This window comes from Sinocyclocheilus anshuiensis, unplaced genomic scaffold (genome assembly GCF_001515605.1).
Source record: "Sinocyclocheilus anshuiensis isolate Anshui unplaced genomic scaffold, SAMN03320099.WGS_v1.1 scaffold344, whole genome shotgun sequence".
In the NCBI taxonomy this organism is placed as follows: Eukaryota; Metazoa; Chordata; class Actinopteri; order Cypriniformes; family Cyprinidae; genus Sinocyclocheilus; species Sinocyclocheilus anshuiensis.
In genome coordinates this window covers 748,250-758,759 of record NW_015557066.1, presented here as the reverse complement: position 1 = coordinate 758,759, position 10,510 = coordinate 748,250, and the positions used below count along the sequence as shown (strand labels likewise).

General features: G+C 37.3%; 2 protein-coding genes across 12 annotated transcripts in view; both read right to left on the bottom strand.

Annotated features, from left to right (window-relative positions):
* LOC107676637 (serine/threonine-protein kinase RIO2-like) overlaps positions 1-5,154 on the bottom strand; it is a 7,391-nt gene extending 2,237 nt beyond the window's left edge. The window contains exons 1-8 of the mRNA XM_016471223.1: positions 4,955-5,154; positions 4,373-4,511; positions 4,176-4,292; positions 3,854-4,029; positions 3,250-3,338; positions 2,801-2,992; positions 2,616-2,708; positions 2,090-2,524 (exon numbers count right to left, since the gene is read on the bottom strand). Of these exons, the coding sequence (XP_016326709.1) occupies positions 2,090-2,524; positions 2,616-2,708; positions 2,801-2,992; positions 3,250-3,338; positions 3,854-4,029; positions 4,176-4,292; positions 4,373-4,511; positions 4,955-5,020 (1,307 nt within the window). The 5' untranslated portion in view covers positions 5,021-5,154. The remainder of the gene's footprint in view (positions 1-2,089; positions 2,525-2,615; positions 2,709-2,800; positions 2,993-3,249; positions 3,339-3,853; positions 4,030-4,175; positions 4,293-4,372; positions 4,512-4,954) is intronic.
* A 636-nt stretch (positions 5,155-5,790) lies between these two features.
* Positions 5,791-10,510, bottom strand: part of LOC107676658 (ataxin-2-like) — a 29,661-nt gene continuing 24,941 nt past the window's right edge. For 8 of the 11 annotated variants that reach the window (XM_016471262.1, XM_016471263.1, XM_016471266.1 and 5 more), the window contains 5 exons: positions 9,950-10,076; positions 8,764-9,143; positions 8,501-8,675; positions 8,098-8,167; positions 5,791-6,068 (listed from right to left, as the gene is read on the bottom strand). In XM_016471262.1, the coding sequence (XP_016326748.1) occupies positions 8,103-8,167; positions 8,501-8,675; positions 8,764-9,143; positions 9,950-10,076 (747 nt within the window). In that variant the 3' untranslated portion in view covers positions 5,791-6,068; positions 8,098-8,102. The remainder of the gene's footprint in view (positions 6,069-8,097; positions 8,168-8,500; positions 8,676-8,763; positions 9,144-9,949; positions 10,077-10,510) is intronic. The other 3 variants (XM_016471269.1, XM_016471273.1, XM_016471267.1) reach the window with 2 other exon arrangements.

Below are 10,510 nucleotides of genomic sequence, written 5' to 3'. Positions count from 1 at the left end.
TAGGGATGCAAAGATTTTGTTTTTTGTTGGTACGATTATTGTCTGAGGAATAATCACGGTTTCACGATTATGACGTTTATTTATTCATTTCTCATTTCACAAAATTATTAATGTATAAAATCACATGGACACTCTTTAGATAAAGTGTTATTTATTGCTGCCTTTAGAAACAGAAATATCACAGTAACCAATAATACTGCACAAAGTAATAATAATAAAATCTCTGCTCTGTAAACATCCATGTCAGTATTTCCCTTTTGAAAATAACTAATGAAAATAGATCACAAAAGTATGTAGTGTTTTCAGTTTGTACATTCTTTACATTTCTTTTTGGACCTGAGGCAGAAAACTGGAAACATGGTGAAAAAAAAATCTTGTTGGTTATTGACTTAAGCATAATACTATAAAAGGGATAATAGATAACAATGTTACTGGGGCGTGTTAGAACGAGCCGTTTTAGGTAGGCGTGGCTGACTATTAACTTTTATAAAGAATATCTCTTTGGATCTGAGACTTTAGTCTTTGCAACTTTACAGATCTTCTTTATGTACCAAGAGCTTGTAACACTCCAAAGAAAAAGGAAAAATTGAAATCGCATCATATGACCCCTTTAATAAAATCGCTTAGATACTGAATTGCTACATATTCATCATCAAGGAGAGGGTAAAATCACTGTTTAAGTAGCTAAACTCACGTTTGTAGAGAGACGCGCTGACACAGGTTCACACACACACACACTTCTCTCCCTCTCTCTCGATTGAATAATTAATTCAAGTAGCTAAATGTTATAATTAATTAATTCAAATAAATGTGATCTTACCACACTATTTCATCTGTCTGATCTGAAGTGGGCAGAATACTGAGCTAAGGAGCCGTAGCTTTGCGTCCGTCTTGCCTTCACGTCATGCATTAAAATAGTTTAAAGCCGTGTATTCACTATTTAGCAGCAGTTTTTATGGCAATATTTAAATAACACCCTGGTCATTCTTGTTGGTGTACCCAAAATGGTCCCACACTATCGACTATTCAGTCAGTTCTCTGGTGGAAATAAAGGACCGCTCTTTGGTTCCTCTGTCATAGTTAATCTAGTGTGTGTAGTAGCTAGCCTCCGTGTCTCTGATAAGCACAGCATTTTAAGCTGGTGCACCGCTAGTGTAACTTTGTTTTCGTTTTGTGCAAGTTGCAACTGTTCCGTTCTGTGCAACAGAAACACTTGGTGTAGCGGAGCCTTTACGATTAATTAACAGTGACATTTTAAAGCGCGGTTAATTGTGAAACTGGTTAATCGCTGCATCCCTAATCAATATATATATATAAGATTAACGGTTTTATATAAAGGAATACTTCACACAATAATGAAAATTCATCATTAAGACCATAGCTAACACAGGCTGTCAAGCATCAAAAAGAGCAAAAAATAATTTAAGGTCATAATTCATGGACAATCTTTTTTCCCACTGCAGCTCTGAAACGAATTATGCCATAACATATATGACTTGAAGAATGCTTCAATTAGGCAGCTTAAATTATTGACAGGTAGCAGATATGTCAGTAGATATTTTTTTAAAGGGATAGTTCACCCTAAAATGAAAAAATTTACTCGCCATCATATTCCAAACCCTTAATATTACATTTGAAATTTTTTACACTTTTTTTTTTTTTAATATTCTCTCAATCTCATGCTTTTTGTCCATCCACTGAAAGTTCACACAACCTAAATTTTCAAGCTTCAAAAAGTGCATAAAGACAGTGTAAATGTAAATGTCAAGCAGTTTAGTCATTTGAAGAATACACGGTCACTTTATATGATGAACAGCTTTAATTTAGGCTTTTATTCATATTTAAACAATGATCATAGCACATCAAATACGGTAAACAGAAGCTCAACCATACTTGCTTGATGTGCAAGAATAAACCTCATTGAGGTGAAAAAATGACAATTTTCATTTTTGGGTGGACTATCCCTTTTAGGATATAAGGCAAAATATCAACTGTAGCTTTATAGCAGTATGGAAAGGTTACATGTGTTCAAGCAAGTTACGATATTAAAAAATCACATCATATCAAATGACAAAAAAAGATTCCTTACCTGAAAGGCCTGAACTCTTTGTTGGATGCAGACAGGTCAACCAAATCAGGACACTCATCCTCTACCTCATTCTCCTCTTCCCACTCCAAGTCTTTGGAAATGTCAGAAACAGTTTCTTTCTGAATGTCTTCTGAGAGGATCTCTTCTTCACATTGAGCTCCATCATGTTCCTCTGTGTCCTTCTTTTCTATTGGAGTCTCCTTGCTAATTTTTAGCCCTTCCAGCTCAAGCATGGCATGTTTATACTCCTCCATGCTGACAACGTCCTCTGAGGCGGCCTGATGTGTATCGTCAGCAGACTCTGGGATGTCATCATCTTCATCCCCACTGAGTCCTTCACCCTCTGGACCTTCAGGGTGGAGCAAACGGTCATCCTGCTGCAGCTCCTTGGTGTAGCCACTAGCTGAGATCTCCACATCGAGCGAGCAGGCTCTTCTGTATAGAGGAATATGTAACGTAGTTATGTCTCTAAAGTCTAGACTATCTAAAGTCTGATTATAACAAAGCAAGCTATTAGAAAAATTACCTGATATCTTTGAATGTTGGATAGAGTTCGCTTTCATAGTTAAATCTTTTTAAGAAAAAATCTCGAACACACTTGACATCTCGATCGAAGTACCTTTTGCAAAACAATTAAAAACAGAATTTCAGTGCCAGTGCTTATTATTGAATCATTATCATTATCAGTTTAATATCAGGTTAGATAGTCACCATTCTGCATTTGTATGTGAGGTGGAGACCATCTGAGGGAAGTCAATCATTGTGATGTGGTCGTTGTCACCGATCATGAGGTTAAATTCATTGAAGTCTCCATGGATCAGGCCATGATTGGCAAGTTTGACTATTAGCTCCATGACTTCACTGTACAATGCATCTGGGTCTTGAATTTCTCGAACCTGACACCTATGTGAAAAATACAGCAACATTCAATTGACACCTATGTGACAGTCATGTGTTAAAAAATAAAAATAAATAAAAAACAAAAGTGGTATTTCTATGTCCTTTCTATGAAAGAGTTGTACAAGACAGATTAATACAGCAAACCACTGAACAGTTTGGCAGTTGTCAACGACCTTTCTACACAAGTAAATATTTAATGCAAGAAAATAAAGCAATGCGTGAAGGTCTGTTCATCTGAAGCAAAGTGCAGGTAAACTCACAGTGGGTAACCATTAATGAGCTCCATAACCACTGCATGTCTGTTGTAGTCCACTGGCTTTGGGACAGGAAACCCTTGATCATATAATGCCTGTTGGAAAAACAAGGACTCTTAAATAAAATAAATCCATACAAACATTAGCCTGCGCAAGAACTAGCAGTTTTCTTGTCTTCATTTTATTTAAATTTACTTTATATTATTTCATTACTATACGGTGATTTATGTTGAAATTATTTCAGAAGACAAGAGCTCTATATCTAGCACAATGTAGTAGATCGGTTGCAAGGGTCAACAGACAATTATACAGTTGCTTAGAATCGAGATTTTTTTGGTTATTAGTTATGGGATACAATGGAGAACTTCAAATAGTAGTAGTTATTTATTTTTATTGCCATGTCAGCATCTAAGGCTATCTTCATGGAAAACTGAGTTGCGGAACTTTAAATAAAAGCATCTGCTATATCAGTGATAGAAGAATGGATTGAACAATACATTTGATTATTTTAATACTCGAACCAGATCAAATGCAAAATACGACACTGGCTTGTCCCAAAAACAACAGCAGAAGTGTGTCTCTATATTCTCTTGGAATTTATGGATATTACCTTCATGTATGCAAACTCTTTCATGGCAGAGAGCCGGGACAGGTACAGCCATGACATCTTGTGTCTGTGCTTGTGGTAATCTCTCTTGTTCTTCAAGTTCCTGAAGGATGTCCTACCCAGTCTGTGAAGTTTCAGAGCAAACTGCTCCCCCTCAGCATTTGCAACAATGTAAATATCTGAGATATAAAAAAAGCACCTTAGTTCTGGAAAAAAATCTCCTTTATGATAAGTGAAAATATTTGTGGGTTGAAGGGAGAAATGAATCATTAAAAAGGTGTTGACGTCTTAATGCGAAGAAATTCTAATCAAAAATGACCCAGACCTGACTCTTTGCCGACTCCCATCTGGTTTCCAACTGACAAAATAACATCCCTGGATGAAAGTGTTTTCAGTGCCAGGTAATCATAGCCACCGTGATTCAGCCGATACCCCTGCACAGCTACAGAGAGGAAACACGGTCAAAAGCCGCACTCATTCACAAAAACATTACGGGATGAAACTGAAGTCTGACGCATTTACTTTTGCTGCGTTCATAGGCCAGTAGTTTGTGTTTGACCAGCTCCCGCAAAACCTTGTTGCATCCTCCATGTTTGAGACTGGCAATAGACGCAATCAGACTTACTGGGACGATCTCGTGGTTCTTCATGCCCATTTCCACCTGTGTATCCCGGAGAAACAATTTCAAAACAAAACACGCTTACTGGACCCTAACTGGACCCTTTTGAATTGGACTGACATCTAACTAATGGATCAAGTTTCATAAACAGAACGTTGAACACCGCAGTAAAGATAGTTTGCGGTTTGATATTCAGATATTAGGTATTATTTGCATGTCTATGACAGCGCACTGTGTATTTATAGCCAAAAGAAATCTGAATATCAAACCGCAAACTATCTTTATACTGCGGTAACGTGAACTACATTTTATGCCGTGATACAACTGACACTCATTTGACAGTTTAATATGCGTTCAGCTAAATGTTGAACCTATTTGATTCAGATAAATACGCCTGTAGCTCGTCATATGGTTTTTAAAAATAAAGCTGGAGGAAAAGTTGATGTGAACAAATATGCCTTCTTTAAAATGATAACGTTACATACCGCTGTGAGGACTCTAAAATCATCCCTGGACGGATACCTCAAGATAACGACGTTAAACTTGCCCATGGTGGCAAAACCGTTGCTTCCTACTTTTTCAGAAGATTTCTAATTTGTTTGCAAATGTTTTTGTAATACGGGATTTGTTCAAGCAGCCATTCCACATGTTCAAACCGGAAGAGCGCGGTATTCTGACGTTGACGGGTTCAGCGCTTCTCCTGGCGGCCTGGAGCGGAAGTGCATGCGACGCTCCTCCGTGTCTTCTGATGTTCTTACATCATAACCGCAAAAATGAGCAAATCCACATTTAAGACTAAAGTAGTACCTTGATTCTTGTTAAGTAAAGTAACAGAATGACACAGAAAAAAGAACAGTCAAGACGTGTAAAGTTTTTAAAACTTTTTTTTAATGTTTTTTAATTTTTTTAATTCATTTATATTATCTACAAAGTAAAAGTTATTTTAACTTAACAGTTTTATAACGGTCAAGTCTAATGGGGTTTTGCCATCAGATTAAATTAATAAATAATTTATCTGCTTTTTTTTTTGCCAAACGTCTTCATTAATGGAAGTTTCTTGTGTTTAGTTTAGTTAGAACCATTTCATTTTGTTGGTGTTGATTTACCCCAAGGTCTTGAGCACAGCTATAGCAGCAGCATTTAACAGTAATGTTAATACTGTCAATATACGGAAGAATTATCTTTAACTTAGAAGGTGCAGACAAAATGTTCCAGTTATTTATGCACAGTTTTCTCACTCATCTGGGCAATTTTGTTATTGTTATGACCCACTGCAAGAGTTCTAGTGTCACTGAAATATGCGAAAAATGATTCCTTGTTAAAACTCTTGTTTAAAAAAAAAAAAAAAAAAAAAAAAAGCCAGAGTTCACCACATCTTTGCCTGTACACGTTTCTTAATCACTGGTGGAGGGTAGCAGTAGAGCAGCATGATTGAGGTTCTCGTGGCCATTCGGGGGGTGTTTAGAGACAGGTAAAGTTTAGTTGGCCAGTAAGTGGTGGGTGGGGCCAGATGGCTCTATCGAAGATCAGGAGCCACTCAAATCGACTGCTGTTCTCTGAACTTCATCCTCTACAGCTGCTGCTGATGGTGACCTTGCACTGAACAAAAACAGAGAAAGATTTATATTATACACTCCATAGCAAAATGAAGAGAGAAACTTCACAAACATACATTAAATACAAATGGGAGGAGTCTTACTCCCAAACAGAGGAACATGTGAAATACAGGCAACTACTACAAACCCAAGATCTTGGAGAGAATTTGAATGGAAGAATTTAGTAAAATAATAAATAAAATTCCTAAATTAACAGCACTATGATTGTCTACCATAACAGCGCACATACTGTGTATTGTGGTTTTATGTTTTTATTTAAACTTTCAATTTAATTATATTCCATCAGCAATTTACCTCATTAACAGTTAAATGCCCCAAGTTCTCCTCACTGTGCAATAAAAACCATTGGTAACACTTTCTATGAAGCCCCCATTTATAATACATTATAAAAGTATACTTAAGGCATTATAATGAATGCATAATGTATTATAAAAAACCTTATAATATGTTGTATCATCTCATGAGTAATCATAACAGCAGTTTTAATGCATTATAATATTTAGTTATTTGTGGTTATAGCTTTTAAGATTATGATGATTTATAACACAATGAACACAATGCATCCACTTAACTTACAATGGATTATATTTCCCATAGTTATAATGTATTATAAGTCTCATATCTTGCCATTGTTAACTTGTTACTTTACTTAAAGCAGACAAAGACCACTTATAAATAACATCAACAATAATAAAAATAATATTTTTTCTTAAACAGCCATAAGATCAGATATCTAATCAGATGAATGTGTAATATGGCACATTTGATTTTAACTATATTTATTGTAATATCAGTAAGATACTAAGATACTGTACAGATCATAAATAAATAATGTCAAGATATGAGATTATAATCCATGATAAATTAAGTGGATTTAACATGGTGTTTATTCCGTGTTATAAATAATCATACTCATAAAAGTTATAATCACAAATAAGTTTTATAATGCATTATGCATTCATTATAATGCCTTAAGAATACCCTTATAATGTGTTATAAAAATGGGCATCATAGAAAGTGTAACCAAAAATTTGTTTATTGCAAAAACTGTGGCATTTAACATACCTATTCTTATTCCATTCCCTGTTAATCCCTGTTGTATTTGTATACAGCACACTTGTACATATAAATATATCTATATGCATATATATTTGCATACTATATTTACACATATATGTATCTATATGAATACTAGGGCTGCCCTCTACTATAGATTTTTCTGGTCGACTAGTCGTCTTTGATTTTAAGTGATTAGTCGACTAATCGCACGTTTATATTAATAAACCATATAGTTCATAATAATGAGCCTTTAATTGCCAATAGCCTATCAGTGCTCAAGCACATGCCTAAAGCTTGCCACAGCGCACCGGCAGAAGTAATGATTATGAATGTGTCAGGGAAAAACAGCAAGAAGACTGCCTTAACATAATAATAATTCATTGGTAAACTAGTGTTTTCTGTATTTTCGGCTGCAGTGATGAAGTTGACAACACTGATTCGTTATCTCCACAGTGGACATGCACATTTCATGCGGATTACATAATCTGAAAATATTTGTTTTCCATCTGAATTGGTTCACTTAAAATTAAACAATTCACTTTCTATAGATATATTTTTCATGTCTGTGAGGCAAACACAAGAGTTGCGGTGGAATTTTTAAAATTTATTTACGTTTTTGATGTGCTCACAGTTCACAGAGACCTAGACGGCAGAAAGCACACCCTGTTTGCTTTCATTATTTTACAAAAGCACATTTTGTTGTTACTGTGAGTGCACACAAAAAAAGTAGACCTTTTACAAATTCAAAAGATGTATTATTTTTATCTGTACGAGCAAAAATGACAGAGTATTTTAAGTTAAATGCAAATGATCGCACCGGTGCCTCCAAGTTAACCGTCATGCAGTGAGCACGCTACTATTCAGCTTCCACACTCCGCACAAACACTTGAATAGCGCACATTTTTCTAGGTTAACGTTAAAGCGACCGGCCGTGTAATGTTGCTGCTACTTACATGTTTCAGATGATAAGCCACATTTGAGGTCGATGAACGAAACGAACATTTGGATGTCTTGACTGATGTACTGTAATTACCACATAGACCAGCTATTAATGATCTGTCCATCACAGACTACGTGACTTCCCCCCTTCCTGTGGAAGGATTATTTCCCCCCCCTGTGACTAATCGACTAATAAAATTTGGATTGACTTAAGCCTCTGCTCATCGACTAACGGTTAGTCGACTATTAACGGGCAGCCCTAATGTACACTTATATTTATTTTTTATTGTTTTATATATATGTGTATTGCTGTTGTCTCTGTGCACTGGAAGTTTTTCTGTCACCGAGACAAATTCCTGGTGTGTGTAAACATAAAAAAACTGACATGTGCTGAGTTGCGATGAGATAGATCCTTACCAGGGGTGAGAGTGTAGGAGTAGTGTGTGGCTGAGGACACAGGGATGGGGTTGAGAGTGCCCTGGGACAGCGTAGGCTGGGGTCCAGCAGGAGCCTGTGTGGCCATCAACATCATAGTGGGGGGGTGGGAAGGAGTGCCATGATGTGGAGGCACCATCCCTGACTGCATGTGGGCCTTTAGAGACAGAGTGAATGAATATTTTTTTTTTGTAAGTATTTCTAAGCATTTCAATAATCCTGGTGTCGGTCTCGTTAACACTAACCTGCTGCACATGAGCCATATGGTTAGGGTTATACCCATGCTGCACCTGCTGGGGGTGGATGTAGACGGCCTGCTGAGCGGATTGGAAGCTGGCTTGAGGAGACTGAGGGTTGGGGCCGGGGGTCATGGAAGGCGGGGTGGGTGCCAGGGCTGTGTACATCTGTTGCTGTGGTGGGTTGCCGAGATGCATGGCCTGAGCTGCAGCGGCCGCCGCCTGGTGCTGAGAATGCTGAACAGGGCTGGGGGCCGGGTGGCTGCCTCCATGCTGGGTACCCTGCTGCGGCTGTCCTGTCGGGGTGGCAGAGGGCTGAGGGTGCTGCGAATGAGGGTGAAGGGTGGAGCTTGGGTGGGGATACTGTTGAGGAAGGGGAGCAGGTGACACTGAAACAAAGAAACAAATAAAAACAGTTACAATATATAGCACACTGCATTTACTCATAATAAATTCAATGATTATCAATGTTAACAAATAAAAATAAACACAAAAGGCATACTCCGAAACATCTACTTTTTAGAATGAGTTTTGTAACTGACATTCAAACTAACATTTAGATATAAAATCACAAAAAAATTATTATATATAATTACAATTAAAAATATAATAAAGAAAACATAACAGAAACATCAGGAATAAAGGAAAATTGGAAAATTAGGAGCTATTAGGAGCTCGAGGGGCAGTCGTGGCCTAATGGTTAGAGTCAGACTTGTAACCCGAAGGTTGCGGGTTCGAGTCTCAGATCCGGCAGGAATTTTCGGTGGGGGGAGTGAATAACCAGCGCTCTCTTCCACCCTCAATACCACGACTGAGGCGAGACCATTGAGCAAGGCACCGAACCCCCAACTGCTCCCCAGGCACCGCAGCAATATGGCTGCCCACTGCTCCAGGTGTGTGTTCACGGTGTATGTGTGTGTTCACTACTGTGTTTGCACTTGGATGGGTTAAATGCAGAGCACAAATTCCGAGTATGGGTCACCATACTTAGCCAGACGTCACTTTCATTTTTATTTTTTCATTTTGTTGAGTCATTAATGTGTGACTCATTACAAGGACCAACATTAAATGCTGTAGCATCAAGCTATTCAGAGCAATAAAAAATGACTTAATTTATCACAGATGCACAGGTATGACAGTAAATAGGTTAAATGGGCTGGCAAGACTTAGTCTTTGTGCTGGCGGGAGTCCTTACCATACATAGTATGCATCTGCTCACCATACTGAGTGGTGGAGGAAGAGACCAGGCTGGGCTGAGCGTGGGCAGGAGGGGTGATCATCCTCGCACTGCCCTGAATCACTGGACTGAACACATGCTGGGCCTGAAACAAATAAACCTAAGATTATATTGAATGGTAGTATACATTTTATATTACCATTCAATATAAGCTCAATAGCTCAACCTTTAAGATTATCTTGAATGGTAGTATACCTTTTATTGCTGTATGATTTGAAAATTGGAGGGACATGAGTTCATTTTCTATTCATACTATCCTCCACAGGGATTATGAGTTTGACTTATGAAAAATGAAAGACTTCATTTATAAATACGGTCTGTCCAAAAGACTTTTTCTTTAAGGACCCAGATACATTTTTATTTTATTTTTAGAAAATGGACTAAATAAATACATTAAACTCATATGATCAAATTTTTATTGAATGGTAAATGGTGAATGGCGGTTCCTTTAAGAGTTAAAAGTAATTGGCTCCCCAGGTTATACTGTACATAGCAGCGATTTAAAAAAAAAAAGGCAAA